The sequence below is a fragment of the Salvia splendens genome, chromosome 21 (assembly GCF_004379255.2).
Source record: "Salvia splendens isolate huo1 chromosome 21, SspV2, whole genome shotgun sequence".
NCBI classification, from domain to species: Eukaryota; Viridiplantae; Streptophyta; class Magnoliopsida; order Lamiales; family Lamiaceae; genus Salvia; species Salvia splendens.
Window position 1 is genome coordinate 4,756,710 of NC_056052.1, and position 18,538 is coordinate 4,775,247.

The 18,538-nt window shown below is 37.4% G+C and overlaps 3 protein-coding genes, 1 non-coding gene and 1 pseudogene across 4 annotated transcripts; 4 read left to right on the forward strand and 1 right to left on the reverse strand.

Annotated features, from left to right (window-relative positions):
- Nucleotides 1-931: 931 nt before the first annotated feature.
- TRNAW-CCA lies at nt 932-1,003 on the forward strand. Its single transcript has one exon. It is a non-coding gene; the product is annotated as a tRNA-Trp (tRNA).
- Nucleotides 1,004-1,057: 54 nt separating this feature from the next.
- LOC121784725 (pentatricopeptide repeat-containing protein At1g61870, mitochondrial-like) lies at nt 1,058-2,552 on the forward strand. The gene has a single exon (XM_042182938.1). It carries the CDS (start codon nt 1,161-1,163, stop codon nt 2,355-2,357), a length of 1,197 nt encoding a protein of 398 aa, XP_042038872.1. The 5' UTR covers nt 1,058-1,160; the 3' UTR covers nt 2,358-2,552.
- Nucleotides 2,553-2,803: 251 nt separating this feature from the next.
- LOC121784726 lies at nt 2,804-4,998 on the forward strand (annotated as a pseudogene).
- Nucleotides 4,999-9,776: 4,778 nt separating this feature from the next.
- On the reverse strand, nt 9,777-12,132 carry LOC121783638 (cytochrome P450 77A3-like). The gene is made up of 2 exons (XM_042181773.1): nt 10,905-12,132; nt 9,777-10,462 (listed from the first exon to the last, which is right to left on the reverse strand). The coding sequence occupies exons 1-2, from the start codon at nt 12,043-12,045 to the stop codon at nt 10,077-10,079; spliced, it is 1,527 nt and encodes a 508-aa protein (XP_042037707.1). The 5' UTR covers nt 12,046-12,132; the 3' UTR covers nt 9,777-10,076.
- Nucleotides 12,133-17,280: 5,148 nt separating this feature from the next.
- On the forward strand, nt 17,281-18,474 carry LOC121784085 (zinc finger MYM-type protein 1-like). Its single transcript, XM_042182265.1, has one exon. It carries the CDS (start codon nt 17,281-17,283, stop codon nt 18,472-18,474), a length of 1,194 nt encoding a protein of 397 aa, XP_042038199.1.
- The last annotated feature ends 64 nt before the right edge of the window (nt 18,475-18,538 follow it).

Below are 18,538 nucleotides of genomic sequence, written 5' to 3' on the forward strand. Positions count from 1 at the left end.
ATTATGAGCAACATGCCACATTCAAATTTAATTAAACTATTATAACTAAACTATTCTAGTTGATGCTATTATTAATTATAGATTTGTCTTAGAAAAGAAATTATGACAAAAATAAATATAAAAATAGTAAATAATAAAATGTAAAAAATAAAGAAAGTTTTGTCTCCTACATTAGAAAATGATTAATGAATGATCTAAACATATAGTTATAAATGAAAATACTTCAACATATTTTGTCATACATCGAAAGTGAAACATAAAATATTCAAGGATGTCTTTATAAAAGAGAAACAACCAAGAATGACTTCTTAGAATTCAGATGCCCAACAAATAAATATGGGATATCATGAAATTTTTGTATTTATTTTTTTATGAAAATTAATTTTTAAATATAAAAATTAATTTTTATAAATAATAAATAAAATTTTGTTTTTATTTGAACCGGAGGTTCGAACCGTTGAACCGGCGGTTCCGGTTTCTGAAAATCGTGAACCTGAACTGAACCGTCCGGCAGTTCAAACCGCCGCCGCCGGTTCCGATTCCGGGTTATGAACCGGCGGTTCGGTTCGGTTTGTGCACGCCTAGATATATCTATAGAAATTTAGAAGGATAATGTGTGATGTAATTGTGAATAACTTGAGTAAATAGATTATTAAAATAAGTTGATGCGATAGTATCTAAAAGTAGGCGTGCATATTTTTTAAAAATACACTAAAATGGGGAATATCTAATCTCATTTATTAATATGTGAAATTATTGGTTTAGGATTTATGATTTGTTCTTGAGATAAATCATTCATCAAAAGATGCACTAAAAAACATTGCTAGTTTCAATAAAAAATAGCGGGAATAATATTACGCCTGTATAATACAGTATTTTATTTTTGAATAACTTTGATTATATAAAAATAAGAGTGTTAAAATCCCACAAAGGATCCGTGGCGCAATGGTAGCGCGTCTGACTCCAGATCAGAAGGTTGCGTGTTCGATTCACGTCGGGTTCAAATTCCCGATCCATTTCTTTTATTTTTCGACTTTTTTATTTCCCATTTTCCAGTTTCCTCTCAGAAATTGAAATAACAGCCGTTCTTCCATTTCGTCACTCTCTAAACCCTAAAACCCTAACACTCTCTTTCGGCTTCAACCAGACCAAAATCAACAATGGCGTTACGCAGCAAGCTCCGATCATCGCCGCTTCTCCACCGCGCCCGTCGCTTCTCCACCTCGATCCTGAGCCCAGACTCCAAAACCCCCCTCACCAGCAAAGAGAAATCGCGCGCCGCTCTCTCCCTCCTCCGCTTTGAGAGCAATCCAGAGCGCGTCCTCGACATTTGCCGCGCCGCCGCCCTCACCCCCGACACGCACCTCGACCGCGTCGCCTACTCCCTGGCCATCAACAAGCTCAAAAAATCGCACTACTACGAAGGTATCCGCTCCTTCATCAACGATTGCCTAGCCCGCCCCGATCTCAAATCGGAGCGCTCTATTTCTCATTTCATCGTTCTCTACGGCCAATCTGGCCTTGTCAAGGACGCAATCAAGCTGTTCGACGAAATCCCTCAGCACGGCGTCGAGCATACCGTGAAATCTCTGAACGCGCTGCTGATGTCGTGTATCATGGCCAGAGAATATGGCGAGATGAAGAGGATTTTCTCGGAATTTCCTGCTAAGTATTCGGTTGAGCCGGATTTGGACACGTTTAACACTGTTTTGAAAGGCTTCTGCGAGTCTGGCAGCTCGAATTCAGCTTACTCTGTTCTGGCGGAGATGGAGAGGAAGGGGATTCAGCCTAACGCCACCACATTTTCCGTTGTGGTTGCTGGTTTCTACAAGGAGGAGAAGCTGAGCGACCTGGAGAAGCTTACGGAGGTGATGAAGAAGTTTGGGGTTAAGCACGGGCTCGGCGTCTACAATGCTAAGATTCAGAGCTTGTGTAAGCTCAAAAAATCGGATGAGGCGAAGAAATTGTTGGAGGAGCTTGTGGAAAAGAAGATTAAACCAAATTGTATGACATATGGCCATTTAATTTACGGATTTTGCAAAGAGGAGAAATTGGAGGAGGCCAAGGCTTTGTTCAAGGAGATGGTCGATCGGAAATTGAAGCCGGGGTCGGAGACTTACTTCTATTTGGCACAGTATTTATGCAAAGGGAAGGATTTTGATGCGGCATTGGACATTTTTAAGGAATGCATTGCTAAAGGGTGGGTTCCTCGCATTGCAACAACGGAGTTGCTTGTGAATGGTTTGATCAGCATTGGGAAGGTAGAGGAGGCAAAGGAGATCATTGGGACGATGAAGGAGAAGTTCTCGAGGCATGCTGATAAGTGGACTGAGGTTGAGGAAGGGTTAGCTAAGTAGAGAGCAAGAAGCATGGTTGCAGATACGTTTTTCTGTTAACTCGTATCATTTGATCTCAGCAATAAGCTTAATTAGATGAATTTTAGTTGTCTGAGATGATTGTTTTATGCAAGTTCTGCAACTACCTTTTCTATTGAATCTGACTTGATATTTTGGCCGTTCCTTAATGTTTTGTTTAATAAATTTGCTTGTGTTCTTCATGGACTTTAGATTTTTATAGGATTTTTCATATTGCGTCTCTGTTTCTTGTTTGTTCAAATTATAAAAGATTGGAAACTGCTTTTACTTGGCTATGGTTGCATTTTTCAGTCTTCAGGTGATGTGTGTAATTCTGTCTATGTTAACAATGGAACTTAGACTGTCATTGCAAATGTATATAACACCAAAACACAAACTAAAATGTATAATCCAGCATTGTGGGATGTTTGGAATCTAATGCTCTATGCCTCAAATATCTTGATTTGTTTTATTTTCCAATTTAAAAATGGATGCATAGTAATTTTTATGCGAAGTCGATAATTTGGTGTTTAATTTAACTTCGTATTGTTCAGGATATTTTTGATAAAATGGCTATGGTTTAGGGTTTAAAATTATATTTATCCAAATAGATGACAATTTTTTGAAATTGGATATGGAGAATCCAACTTCATCTCCTAAGCATCTCTCCCTCGACCTAATTTAGCGTGGTATGTATTAAGTTCTAACATGAGGTTATATTTTTCTCCTTTTAATATCCGATCAATCTTTTTCTCAACTGTCCCTATTTTTAAGGCATGCTACATGTCATTTGCTATAAATAGCTTTCCCTTTTTAAGTGTTGATCTTTAGATCATCATATTTCATAAGCAAAAGAAGGTAAAAAATGAAGACCAATCTGCATCGTTAGTGATGATCGTTGAATCCTTCAAGAAGGGTGGGTTCATTTTAGATATTATCAGGAGCTGATTCTGAAAACAGATTCTGTTTTATAACACGATAAGAAGTAGCTAATATGAGGATGAGGAGTGTTCTTAAAGCTTCGAAAAGTTCTCTCCAACAGATCAAGTCAACCAAATACAATGCCGTGGATGCGTTGTCATCTGCTGTTTCCAGAACCGTTACGCTAAATGCTGGTTAGATTCATGTATCTATCATAGATGCAAATTCTCATACTTTTGTCATGATTTTTCATATAGGATTGTGATGGAATCGTGGACCACCATCACAGCTAAAGTTTATGTTTTGTTTGTTATGAAAACCTCAATTTCTCTTCATTTGAAGCTTTTGATGAAACTGAACAGCTGCTAACAAGCTGAGGAAAATGGCAGAGGATCCGCCCAAGCATGGCATGGTAGCTCCTGGTAGGGTATTCACCTTCCAAGAACTGGCGGCCGCGACAGAGAACTTCAATCCTGATCTGCTAGTTGGCGAAGGAGGATTTGGGAGGGTTTACACTCAAGAAAACTAAGCAAGTATGCCCCTTATCTTCTCTTTCAGCAAAATCCTCACATTAAATGATTGATGCTGCTTCGTCTCCCAGGTAGTGGCTGTGAAGCAGCTTGATCGTAACAAGGATCAAGACAACACAGAATTCCTCGCGGAGGTCTTGGCATTGAGCCTCATTGAACACCCCAACCTCGTGAGCCTGATTGGATACTGCGCTGATGGCCGACAGAGGATTTTGGTGTACGAGTATATGCAAAATGGATCCTTAGTAGATCACCTTCTTGGTAGCTATCATATAACTCACCGTCAACAGTTTTTTTTGTTTCCAAAATGGAGTATGTTTCTTGATGATTCTCGCATGCAGATTTACCTCCGGACAAGAAGGCATTGGATTGGTTCACTAGGATGAAGGTAGCTAGGGGTGCAGCTCGGGGGCTGGAGTACTTGCACGATACAGCATGCCCGCCCATTATTTTCCGGGACTTCAAGGCGTCCAACATACTATTAGATGGGGAATTCGACCCTAAACTGTCGGGTTTCGGGCCGGAGGAAAGAGAGGAGGTCTCAACAAGGGTGATGGGGACATATGGCTATTCTGCCCCGGAGTATGCCCAGATGGGCAAGCTCACGACCAAGTCAGACGTCTATAGTTTCGGGGTAGTGCTTCTCGAGATCATTTCGGGAAGAAGAGCTATTGATAGCAAAAAGCCACCTGAGGAGGAGAATCTAGTTGCTTGGGTTAAGTCAAAATTCTTTCCTATCAGTAAATTAAAAACTTAGAAAGGGACAAAGACAAACTCATCTAACGTGGTTGAATGTGGAAATTTTAGGCGAAACCACTACTAAAGGACCGAAACAAGTTCTCGTTGCTAGTTGATCCGTTGCTACAAGGGGTTTTCCCCCTGAAGGGGCTGTCTCAAGCCCTTGCTGTGGTGGTGATGTGTCTGCAAGATGAAGCTGACACTCGACCCCTGATCGAAGATGTCGTCACAGCCCTCGAGTACTTGGCCGTAACGACAGATGAAGAAGTTGCCTGTGAAAAAAATGTGGACATGTAAAATAAATTTAACAAGTAATTTCGATTAAAAAGGCGAGGACAATCATTGTTGTGTGTGTGACTTGGTAGTATGTCGTTCTGTGCATTTAGTGAGTCGTGTGCTGATCCTATACGATATAACGTGCTGATTTATATGTAAATATTCTACTTTGATACTTACTACAAGTGCTGAAATATGTATGCATATTGTAATCTGATATTACATCTCGTGTTAAAAGTGGTGAAATAAGAACCCAATGGATGTGGTCCACTGACATATATGGTCAGTGCAGGCCTGCCTGCAAGGTATGAAGTAGTCTTAAATCCTTGAGCCAACTATCCCACTTATCAAGATGCCTACAAATCAGCAATTGAAAATTTCTTTATAAACATGAAAAAATATTATAAAATTTAGAAACTATACAAAAATTATACTCAATTTAATACTATAATTTATACTTCATAGAATTTTTTTCATTTTTTGTCCGTTCCCTAAAAATAGAAACTTTCTATATAAGGAAATTTCCTTTCTCTATGAGGTGGAACCAATTTTCTACTAACATACTTTTCTTTCTATCTATCTTATTTTTAAAATTTATATTATAACCCGTGCTATTTCAAAAATCTTATTTTTAGGGGACGGAGAGAATAGTATCTGTAGCAGTAGTACTGTACTTACATTTTATATGAACAAATTTATTGTACTATAAGTTATAAATTGTGGATATATAAGAGCCAGAAAAATAGTAAGTCAATGGCAGGGTGAGCAAAATACTTAAAAATTGAATAACGAATACTATTAGGTCTGAATCAAATTAAATTTTAAATATGATTTTATTCTTTTTTGGATTTTGGATTTCGTTAATTAGATTTAATTTTTTTGGCAAACTTTGATTTAATGGTTCAGTTATAGTATATAAAACCCGAAAAATCAAAAATCAAATTTATTTTTAACAGTATATATAATTTCGATTCAAAACTAATTATAATTTGTTTTTTAAGTAGTTTCTTCCTTGCTACTACTTTTTAATTGTTTTTTGTATATACTAATATATATACACTAATGTCAGTTGATTCTATGAGTCCATCGCATTTCAATATGGGTTAAACTCTAGTATTTCAAATAATAAACATCTTGAAATCCTCCATGACATATAAATGTAAATTCACAAAAACTTTGAAATATGATAACTTAATATACAACAAATTATTAAAACTCATATATACATATCCATATAGAATGTACAAAATATTGGCTGTCATGAGTTTGTATATAAGAAATAGTATTACTAGTTAAATAGGACTGAAGTACAACTCAATTGATATAATGTTTTTTCTTCTAAGTACTCCTATAAACAAAAGAAAAAATGGAGAGTGAATATTGATCCAACTTATAAAAAATTGTGTCTTTGATTGGCACACAAACACCACGTAAGGTGAGGCACTTGACATACGCTTTGATAGAATTGCAGGTTAATTGACTAATTTACACGTTGCATATATGACCTTTCACAATTATCAAATGAAGCACGACAAATGATATAAATATTCTTAATAGCAACTGTCACAATCTTTCAATTGAATTGGGTACATACTCTAAACTCTTAAGAATTGGTCAAGAATGGTAACAAATCTAGGATGTTACTTTTGTTGTACTTTGTTCAAGTGATAATAATGTAAATTATATGATGTGGTAACTTGAAAATTAAATTAATATGGATAAATTTTGGTTTGAATTGAGTTAGTATAAGTGCACTCGTAATACGACAATAGCACTGATAAATCCACCCTATGTGATCGGCAGATTTATTGGCGCTATAGCACGTCACAGGACTAGGGGTGGGAAAAAAAATATCAAAATACCGCACTTACCGTACTGAAAAAATACAGAAAATACTAATTTTCCGTATACCGCAATTTTCAGTACGGTAACAGTATCAATTTTCCTATACCGTGGTATACCGGATATACGGTATATGTTGAAAACTATATAAATATTATCTATATTATATTTAATATATTTATATATAAAATAGAATAAAAAAGAAAAAATCTCCAAAAATCCTACTTTTAAACATTTTGTGTATAAAATATACTCACTTCGTCCCATAATAGATGGCACACATGGGAAATGACACAGAATTTTAGGAAATGTTGTTTTGTGTATTAGGTGGGGAGAGAAAATAATATATTTATATTAATGTGAGAGGGAACTTTTTTTTAAAAAGGAAATGTGACATCTTTTGTGGGACAAACTTAAAAGGAAAGTATGACATCTACTATGGGACATAGGGAGTATTTTTTTTGCATAATGGTATTACGGTATGCCGTAAAAGTGTGGTATACCACAATAACGGTAAGGTAACGATATTAAAAATTAACTATACTGAATTTTTGGTATACCGAATTGCGGTATACTGAAAATTCGGTATGGTATCGGTATGGTATTTTGCCATACCGCAGTTTTCGGTACGGTATGCGGTATGACATTCTTGGTACGCTATACCATACCGATCCACCCCTACATAGGACGATAAAATCGCCGACGACCTCGCCCTTGAGATAGGGCGCGCCGATCGGCACTATTGCAGGGCGTTCCACCGGAGGAATCCTTCGATTATCGACATATTTTCTCATATTTTCCTCTATAAATACCCTCTTTTTCACTCCATTTCACCACCTTTTCACTCCAATCTCTTCTCATCTCATTTATGTTTCTCAAGAAAGCAAAAAATGAATCCCGATGATTTCTAAAACCTAACAAATTCCGAAGAAACTCCGAGTTCCCTGGCGGTTCCGCCTCCGGTGGTCCCCTAATGCTGTCTAGTGGCAGACCCATGACTCCAGCTCTCCAAGCCACCTTCTACAAAATTTGTCAAAGCCACTAGATCCCAACTATAGCGACAAAGTTTATCAGCCTGGCATGGAAACCCAAGATGAGGGTACCCCGGGAACGCACGGCTCTACCATTGACCCGAAGAGGACGAAGGTCAGTGCCGGCGGCAGCTACACGAGCAGATGCAGTGGACTTGAACTCTCCTATAGAGGAGAGTTTTGGCACAGAAGTGTCAACCGAGAGTCGTCCCATTGGCACTAAAGTGGCCAAGAGGAAAGGGAAGGCAAAGGCGACTGGCCCACAAGCCGCAGCGCCGTCGGCCAGAGACCCGACCCTCAATGGCTTGGTCCAAGCATCGTTGCATAGGGGGTTTAGACATCGGAAAGCGATTTTCTATTAATAGACAGATAAACCAAAATCATTACACGAGATACATCTTCAACATAAAATAAACTAAAAAGTCTTTGTAGAGAATTCTGTTGACTTCTGTCTTCCTTAAATCAATGTCTTGTTTTTTCCTTTATCAACTCATAGAACTCTCAGAATGATGTAAGGATGTATAAAATATGATGTGGTACTTGTAGAACTGAACTCTAGGTCCTTATATATGCACAGTCGGGTAGAGTTCGGGTTTTGAAAAACAAGAAATTTGACAAAAATGTTTGAATATTAATTTTAGTATATACTATTAAGCATGCAATTATTTGCCATAAAATTCAATCCGTAGTCAAAATTCCTGAATATGTCATTGCCATCTGAATAATAGTACATAAATTTGTAACAACCATACATATATTTTACTTGACGATACACGCGTTAGCATGTAAAAACCATTCATTATTCTTCTTTGCCGCAAGCTTACATTTGTAGTGTAAATCGTAAAACTTCTAATCGCTTCTTCAATCTTGATTGCATATAACTTATAAAACCACTTCCACCTTTACATAGTAGGTAAAATATTTCTAACTCTTCACATAATTAGCCATTCAGTTTTATCTGATATCCAACATTTGTGAATCATCAAATGCATGACACGTACACTCGGTCCACAACAATTACTTTAATATGAACATATGGCGCAAAACATGAATGCTTAGAGTTATGATATGAACATTTTTCCTTTAGTAATTAAAACCAAATAGTAAATGATATAATTTCTTAATTAGAAAAAAGTAAATATGATAGAATATACTAGTAGATAATAAGAATCCTGCAGTTGGGGAAGTTGGTTAGGTATGGGAAGATTAAATTGCATTGGGTAAATTGAATAGCAATGGTTAGTGGGGATTCAACTTTTACACAGACAGACCCCCCTATTTATCAAACACCTCCTCTATATTGTTTCTTTCAATTTCAATGCAAGTACCATTTGGCTTCAGACCTATTATTGTGTGAGAAATAAACCAACGAGCTCAATAACTGGGTAGAAAAAAGAAAATCGCAGACCAATTATCACCACCCAACACACCATCTCATTGATTGTGAAAAACTCACTTTTTAATACATAAAAAAATGCCTAATTAATCACATATAGTACTTTACATTATCTCAATGCTATAGTCACCCAAGTGTCACATTATTGAGCTATGATAAGTTTAACATGAGAGTGATATTGCGGTCTTTCACGATAAATTGTCCCGATTTATATGAGTTATGATGTTCATATTCTTTAAAAGAAACTAGTAATTGAGTGATTTATGTGATCTGTGATACATCACAAAATTTCCAATATAGAGACTTGACTTATTTGCAAATAATATAATCAATATAATACCACAAACTAGTTATAAAATAATTTTTAATTTAATAAAAAATATTTAAAATGCTCAACCTACAAACTAATTTCCGCTGCAACCCCATGTACATTTTATGTATTTGTACATGTATAATTTGTGAAGCTTTGGGTCATGCATGTTTAGTGGAATACTCACCCCGTCCCCCATTATCTGTCCCCATTTTCCATTTTGGTTAGTTCATATTAATTGTCCCACTTAATTTTTTACTTCTTTTTGGTAGTAGACCATACATTCCACTAACTCATTTTTACCTATATTTTATTATAAAACTAATATATGAAAGTATGATCCACAATCCACTAGCTTTTTCAACTCATTTTCTATCATATTTTCTAAAGCCCGGGTCCGGTCAAAGTGGGACACATATTGGGGGACAGATGTAGTATGTAAAAAGTCTCTAAAATTAATAACTTTAACATTAATGTAGACATATAGAACGGAAATATTATGGAGTAACATAATTTAAGTTAACATAGAGGAGATTCCAAAAATTTTCTACACAAAATCATACACCCCACGGTTCACGATCCAGCTAACAAACATTGATAGAGCAAAAAAAAAAAGAACAAATAAAAACCAAGTAGCAATCAAAGAGATCGAGATCCGGATGACGTGGCATGAGGAATTCAAATCTTTGTCCGGGCCAGAATTATGGCTTTGAGCGGATCCTTCATGACCACAGTAAATGCGAAAGTCTCCGCCGGGTCAGGCGGGTTATCCGGAATGGGGATCCACTTGAAGGCATGGACCATCAGCGCCAGCAGCAGGTTGACATGGAGCGTCCCCAGGCTCCACGCGGGGCAGATCCTCCGACCCGCCCCGAATGGCAGCATCTTCACACCCCGCATCCCCGTTATGTCCACCTCTACGCCCTCCCCCTTTAGAAACCTCTCCGGCCGGAATTCGCTTGGGCTCTCCCACATCTCCGGGTCCTCTGTCAGCCACGCCGTGTAGATCTCCACGTTCACGTTCACCGGGATCATGTACCCGCCTAGCTCCATTTCCTTAGTCACTGGTGTCACAAATGTCACATATTTTTAGTAATGTAATAATATTAATCGACTGGACATATCATGTAACAATATGTCTGGATCACTAAATTTTTAGTCAGAACAATAATTCTGAGTAAATATAAGTAAAGATCCAGATAAATATAAGTACAACTAGTTGGATGTAATTAATGAAATCTAATTAATATTGGTAAAATACTAAAACACACAATGGGTACCAAACAATATATGAGAAACACAAGTCTTTATTGTCACATCACCTATATCTATTTATTTGGTGCAACAACAATTCCAATTTGAGGGACAAACTGCCTACACCCCATATCATGCATTAATTATACTTCCACAAAATTAATCTGGTTAGCAACTTGCATCCCATAAACCGTTTTAGGTATCAAACGTCTTCTTAAAAATTAATAATAATAAAAAAGACAAATATTTCACCTGCATGAGAAAGCAGAAAGTGGCTAGGCGGATGACGCCGAAACGTTTCCTTCACAATGGCTCCAAGATAAGGCATTTTCTCAACATCAGCTTCACTCACAACTCCATTTTTCCCAACGCAGCCCACAATCTCCTTATACAGCCTCTCTTGGATTTCCTGATTCTGAACCAAATGCAGCAGAGCCCACTCCAGAGTAGTGGCGCTGGTGTCGGTGCCGGCGTTAATCGCCTCCGAGCACAAAGTCACCATCTCCTCCTCCCCGAGCCTCCCCCGCCCGGGCACCTCCAACCCGAACAGCGAGTCGATATACGCGGCCCCCTTGGGGCTCGCCATCTCTGCCGCATTCCCGCCGTTCTCCACAAAATCCCTCCGGTCCCGAATGAGCGGGACCAGGCACTCCAGCTGCTTCCGCCGCAGCTCCTGCGCGGCCCTCACCTGGCGCCGGAACAGCGGCATCAGCAGCGGGAGGAAGTCCGGGAGCTTGGGCGTGGTCATCATCATGACGTCTTTCAGCACGGCCTCGATGAGGCGGATGCGGCGGTAGGAGACTTTTACGCCGAAGCAGAGGCAGATTAGGATGCTGCACATGGTGAGCCGACAGTGGCTCATCACCTCCACGTGGCCGGCCCGGGCGGACTCCTCCTCGAGCCGCTTCATGTGGGACTCCACCGCCCAGTTCCGGATCCAGCTGCACTGCTTCACCCGGGCCGGGTTGATCAGCTCCGTCACAAAGTTGCGGCGGAGGGAGCGCCAGAGGGGGCCGTACTCGGCCGAGTTGATGGCGCATTTCCCCATGCTGAAGATAAGGCGGATGGGGGAGTCGGGAGGGCGGCTCGCGAAGAGCTCGCCCTTTTTGACGAGGGCCTCGTGGATGAGGTCGGAGTTTGTCACGATGACTAGGGTTCTCTGGCCCATCTTCATGGTGAAGATCGGGCCGTATTTGGCGCGTAAGTCGCGCACCATGAAGATGAAAGGGCGGCGGTGGAGGACGACTTGGAATAGGTTTCCCACCAGGGGCCACCCTGGTTGCCCTGGTGGTAAATTTTTTGGTTCTCCGCGTGTGGTGGCGGAGCAGTACCGCCACCACAGGAGGAGGAATAGGGCGGAGAAGCAGAGTAGAAGGATGTCTATCAAGTCCATTGGTAATTTTGTTTTAGTATTGGTGGTGATGTATGAGGAGTGAAATGTGGGGGTTAAGGAGAGTTGGGGTTATAAAGAAGAGAAGAGAGGAGGTGGGTGAATGTATTTTAATCTCTATTCTACCTGCTATAGCTAGTTATTTATTAACCTGGCCTGAAATATTTATTACACGTTAAGTACGGCAAGATATTGATATTTAAGGATTTTCCTAAGGTAGGATTCAACTAGCAATGGGATCTTTTTTTAATTATGTTATTGTGTTGTTCCGGAGCCAATTATTTATTTATAGGGAGAGCTTATATGCTATACCAATGATAAACAAATTATTCATCATTTCAAAAGTATAATGGTAGCAGTCACCTTTAGGTCCGTTGCCAATTTAATTTACCATACTATTCTTACAATAGGAGTATTACTTTACAAATCAATTAATATATACCACTCCTTCCCGTTCTTTTTGTTAATAGAGACATTTCTTTTCAGCACAGAGTTTAAGAATAATGTGTTAAATGGTTGGTGAAAAAAGTAAGAAAGAATAAAGTAAGAGAGATGAAGAGAGAATAAAGTAAAAGGGAGAATTACTTTTTGCCAAAAATAGAAATTACTCAATTAACTTGGAACTTTCCTAAATAGAAAAATAACTCTATTAACATGGAACGGATATGGATGTATTAAGGTACAATCTTTCTTAAAGTGACAATGTACTACCAACCTCATGCTGCCACGTGGGATGTATTAAGGTGACAATCCTTCTTAAAGCTACAACGTACCACCAGTCTCGTGCTGTCACGTGGCAGCATGAGTTTGGTAGTACATTGTCACTTTAATATTGGTGTCACCATAACGCACACTGGCAGCATGAGGTTGGTGGTATATTGTCACTTTAAAATTTGTGTCACCATAACGCGCCCTTATACTAATATTCATACTTTACCTTTTTTTAGAAAAAAAGATAAACAATTTAACTCCTAGATCCTGAACTAGCTCCAAACCCTAGACAATGACTTACGATTTCATTCCAATAATTTAACTATTAGTACATGATTTCAAGATCGAAAACTCATGCTCCCTCAGTCCCTGAAGAGTATGCACTATTTCCGTTCCTGAAGAGTATGCACTATTTTCTTTTTCGTACGTTCCCAAAAAGTATGAACATTTCAATTTTGGAAACTCTCTTCTCTCTAATGAGGTGTGATCAATTCTCCACTAACAATACTTAAAAAACTTTCTCTATCTATCTCTCTCTCACTTTACCAATAATGCATTAAAACTCATGTCGAACCCAAAGCTCATAATCTTTGGGGACGGAGGGAGTATTATCGTGAGATATAACTTATGGATGGTGGCATAATCGACAAAACGGCGGATCTCAAGGAAGAGAGAGAGTGAGAAAGAGTTGAGTCATTGATGGGAGAGATAGAGAGACGCAGGATCTCAACATCAATATTCAAGCACACATACTCAAAAAATTCTTAGCGAATATTATCACAACTTCACGAGTTGAAAGAAAGATTTTTTAGCACATCGCCGTTGCTCATTATTGTGTGAGCAACAGATTTCGAGCTACGAAAAGAATTTTATTTATGAGGATATTGATTTAATTAAAGCTATGGTAATAATTAAAACATATTGTGATCAAAATACGATAAAAATGAAGTTTTGTATATGTTGGTCTTCTAAAAACACAGTTGTTAACATTAAAATAGGATAAAAATTTAAGATATCATAACTTATATAATTTCAATGCTAAAAGTAAGGAATTGCCATAACTGATTTTATGTTTAACTAGTTAAATTAACCTTTTTATTTTTAATTAAATATTATCTTCAGTGTCACTTATTCCAATATCCTACTATTATGATTTTGCAAGTTTCCTATATTTAATTCCTGGGCCCATGATTCCATCAATACTTTTTGGAAACAAAATTCTACTACACATTTGTGAAATCAATATGTTTTTTCAAAAATAACATTGGATTTTACTACTACCTTCCTTAATATGTAAGATATTCTCAAACTTGTCGGCAGTTTGAATTTCTGATATTTGTTCTTCTGAAAACACGAGCAGTCACACTTCCAATTAAACTTTTTAGCTAGGTCTTAATTAGAATACGATACTTTGTTATGCCATATATATAGTATTAATTTTTGTTTTCGTGTTTGGTCGTGTATTTTCAGGAAAAATTCTCAAAGTTGATGAAATATGAAAAGGATTTATGTGTTTGAGTATTTAAGAAAGACGAATGTAGATAGCGCGTCATTTCCAAAACAAAATGTTTTCATTTAAGTGATTGGAGAAATAGATTTAATTGTTAGTTTCTGCCTCACCTTGGCTCTATTCCCTCTAGAGGCAAAACTTTAATTTTTAATAATTGAATATTTTTAGTTCTCTCTTACTCCCTCCGTTCCATAGTAGTAGAGTCATTTTATCATTTTGGTACATTGCATAGTAATGAAGTCATTTCCTTTTATAGTAAAGTCAACACAATTTTTCTCACTTTCATTTCCCTCTCTCTTACTTTATCGTCTCTACTTATTCCTCTCTTCTACGTTATTATATTTTTGTTTAATACATTACACATCTTTTTTTAATCTTCATGCCGAAAAGAAATGCCTATACCTTTAAATCCGCATATCCCCATTTTACCCTTGTCACGTCAGCATTTTCTCTTCCAACCCTTCACCTGCAATATTGCGGTATAAAAGGAAAGACAGAGAGTTGCTTTCGCGTCGTATGGAGAGACAAGTTTCTTATATGTACGTGTCTCATGCTCTCATTAAAGATGCTAAACCAAGTCGCGTCTTACCTAAATTCAGAAGTAAAAAAAAATTCCCATTCACGGGATTAATTTCATGAATTCAACTCATTCAAGATTTTGCATGTATTCTGGGTATTAAAATTTTTGGCACTTATGTACATCAATGTACAATAAGTCAATAATTAGCATGCACCTTAGTGAGACGACCACTTTTTTCCCACAACGAAGGCCACTCATTTTCTTACGGTAATTGTGCTTAAGTACATAAGTTTTTCATAAAATTCAAATTTCGCAAATGAGTCCAAATATGTGAACGCTCGATTTTTTTGGATATTTGGTGATGTCATTTTCTCCAATAATATTGAGTTAAAAATTATCTCCAAATCAAGTGAACTACTCATAATTGTTTTGGATACTTCAATTATGTCAATATTTGTCTCCAATAATACTGAGTTAGTTTGCGTCACTTCTACAAATACAATACTCATTCCGTACACTAATACAAGACCAATCAAGTTTGATTGGGAGTAATAAAAAGTGGATAGGAAATGTTAGTTGAATAAGTAGTTTTATAGTGAAATAAAATTAGTGAAATGTGGGATCAATTACAAAAAATAGTATAATACTCTATCCGTCCCTGAAATTTTGTCACATTTTTCCATTTCCGTCCGTCCCACAAAATTTGTCACATTTCACTTTTTACCATTTTTGGTAGTAGACCCTACATTCCACTAACTTATTCTCACTCACATTTTATTATAAAACTAATACTTTAAAAGTAGGATCCACACCCTACCAACTTTTTTCAACTCACTTTCCATTACATTTCTTAAAACTCATGTCCGGTCAAACTGTGACAAAATTTAGAGGATGGGGGAGTAACAAATAAGACATTTATTATTGGACGAACAAAAATGACATAATAAAAAAATTATTGGTGGATATTGGGAATATTAGTTTACCATTTTAACCAGCCATGAGCACATAATAACAATTAAAAATCAATAACTATGGGAAACATTAAAATTACGTGAAAATTTATACTCCTATACAGTATCAGTTTCTATTTCATATATCTTACTCTTTTTTCGTTGAATCATTAATTATTTTCTTGAGAAAACGATGGCCAATAGACATAGATTTATTAATAGAAAGATTTGCGCTACTGATGAGATCTGATTCGTGCAGCACAGCACATGTCCATCAACATAATTGGCAGAGTAGTTTTTTTTATTATGTATTTTAAGTCCAAAAACTTTATTTGGATCTTGATATGAATATGGAGCAACTCCATATTCTGAATATGAGTAATTGTGTATGAAATTCGTACTAGAAATCCTGCCAGAGCATTAAGAGCATGCGCAGCGGTGGACAGACAGCGTTCGTCCGTCCGTGACGCTGGCACGGACAAGCTCCACCGCCGCTGTGCTCGCGCCGCTGGCGACGTGGCGGCACGCGATTGGGCAACGACATAGCCGTTGCCTTTGAAATTTTTTTATTAAAAACCGGTTTTTAATTAAAAAAACCGATAAAGAAAAATTCACTTCCCAAAAAAAATATATCCGTTTATTACCGTTTTTACCACTTTTTAATTTTTTTTTATTTTTTTCCCCCCAAAAATACACATTTTCATCTATAAACAGTGGCTGATCCAGGGGGCAGGAGAAGGCGGTCTTCCCCCTCCTTTGTCTACGACGTCGCCCAGTTGACCGAAAAAAATAACCATTATCTCCCAAGCTCAATTGAAATAAAATTTTAAAACTCAACTCAAGCCCAATTAAAAAAGAACTAAAAACCCAATCGTACCTACCTTTTCAATAAAATTAAACTCTAATAAATAAATAATAATAATGAATAAACTTCAGCCCTAAAGAAATCCCCAAATTCCATACGCTCTGGCGGAGGGAGTGACGAGTTTGCTCCCAGCGAAGCTCTGATTTCCTCCGTGCCGTCCACCCTCCGGACTCCACAACCACAACTCCACAAGTCCGCCACTGCTGGCTGCTGCCTCTCCAATTTCCATCTCAAGAAGAAGCCCAACCATTCTCAAATTCCAGATGCATAATTTCATAAATTTGAAGATGTGTTGTGTTTTAAAATTCAAATTCATGTCTTTGAATTTGTAGATTTAGGCATTTAGCCATTGAGGAAAGATTAAATATTTTCCTTTTGGAATAGGAAAAAAAAGTAGCTTGGAAGATTAAAGAGGCAGCAGCAACTCATAGTTGAAACTTGGAATAGGAAAAAAAATACAACAACTGCATTTGAATTTTAAAGAGATTGGAAATTTGGAATGGCTATAAAATGAGAAGTGCTGAAGTGGTTAGTGGTGTATATATAAAACATTGGGTGGGTTCCATGTGGCATGTGGTAAATGCTAATGACAAAGTGTGGTCCCATGGAGAGTATAAAGTGAGTAAATGATAGTTACTTTGTTATAATATTTTATAATTATACCTTTTTTGTTTCATTAGGTATGGAGAAATATTTTGGAAAAAGACCAAGAATTTTGGATTCTTGTCCAGAACTAGAAGCACAGAATGCTGAAGAAAATTTGAGGGAGAATGATGATATAAATGAAAGTGAAATCAAGGCTGATCCTGGTTTGCGAAAACCAATTGCAGAATATGGTGTGAATATCCGGGATCGTATTCGTAGAGAATATGTAACAAAAGGCCCTTGTCAACCAAAGGGTAATATTTTTCAAAAAACGCATCAAGGAAAAGATAATAGGAGTTTTATAGATGCTTGGTACAAAGATTATGATTGGTTAGAATATAGTGAAGCGAAACATGCCGCATATTGCTTTTACTGTTTTCTTTTCAAGCTTGGTTATGTGGCACCGGGAGATGAAGCCTTCACTAGTTGTGGTTTTTCTAATTGGAAAAAAGCACTAGAAAAATTCAAGGCGCATGTTGGGGATAAAAGTAGTGCACACAACAAAGCAAGGATAGAATATGAAAATTTTGTCAATCAAAGGCAAAGTGTGACTTATGTTGTAAGTAGAGGTATGACAACAAAAGAAAAGGAATATCGAATTCGATTGACTGCAACTGTTGATGTAGTTCATTTTCTTTTGATTCAAGTTTTGCCTTATAGGGGATATGACGAGTCATCTACGTCTTTGAACAAAGGTAATTTTCTTGAGTTATTAGAATGGTATGGTTTGAGGAATGATGAAGTTGGTAAAGTGATTTTGAAAAATGCCCCTAGAAATAACCAAATGACTTCTCCATCAGTCCAAAAAGATATGGCTAATGCTTGTGCGGTGGAAACCACACTTGATATATTGGGAGAACTTGGAGACATACACTTTTCAATCCTAGTTGATGAGTCACGTGATTGCTCAACAAAGGAGCAAATGGCAATTGTCATAAGATTTGTGAACAAGGATGGCCAGATAATTGAAAGGTTTTTAGCTTTGGTTCATGTCAAAAAAACTACATCAGTTTGTTTGAAAGAGGCAACTGACTCCGTATTTGCTAAGTTTAAGTTATCTTTGTCAAGATTGAGAGGCCAAGGATACGATGGAGCATCAAACATGCGAGGTGAATGCAATGGATTGAAAGCACTAATTTTAAAGGAAAATCCATCAGCTTGGTATGTCCATTGTTTTGCCCACCAACTTCAATTGGTATGTGTGGCCGTGTGTGATAAAGGTTCCTTGTGAGGGAAACCTTCCATGTGCCCAAGAAATACCCAAAGCGGTGTTTGATTTCAATTTTTTTTGTGTT

What these genes read in the sequence shown, in the direction of transcription:
- LOC121784725 (XM_042182938.1), top strand. Translation starts at nt 1,161, where the DNA reads ATGGCGTTACGCAGCAAGCTCCGATCATCGCCGCTTCTCCACCGCGCC.
- LOC121783638 (XM_042181773.1), bottom strand. Translation starts at nt 12,045, where the DNA reads ATGGACTTGATAGACATCCTTCTACTCTGCTTCTCCGCCCTATTCCTC. An exon ending in CTTTCTGCTTTCTCATGCAG is followed by an intron (nt 10,463 to 10,904) that starts GTGAAATATTTG and finishes TTGTGACACCAG; the next exon opens with TGACTAAGGAAATGGAGCTA.
- LOC121784085 (XM_042182265.1), top strand. Translation starts at nt 17,281, where the DNA reads ATGGAGAAATATTTTGGAAAAAGACCAAGAATTTTGGATTCTTGTCCA.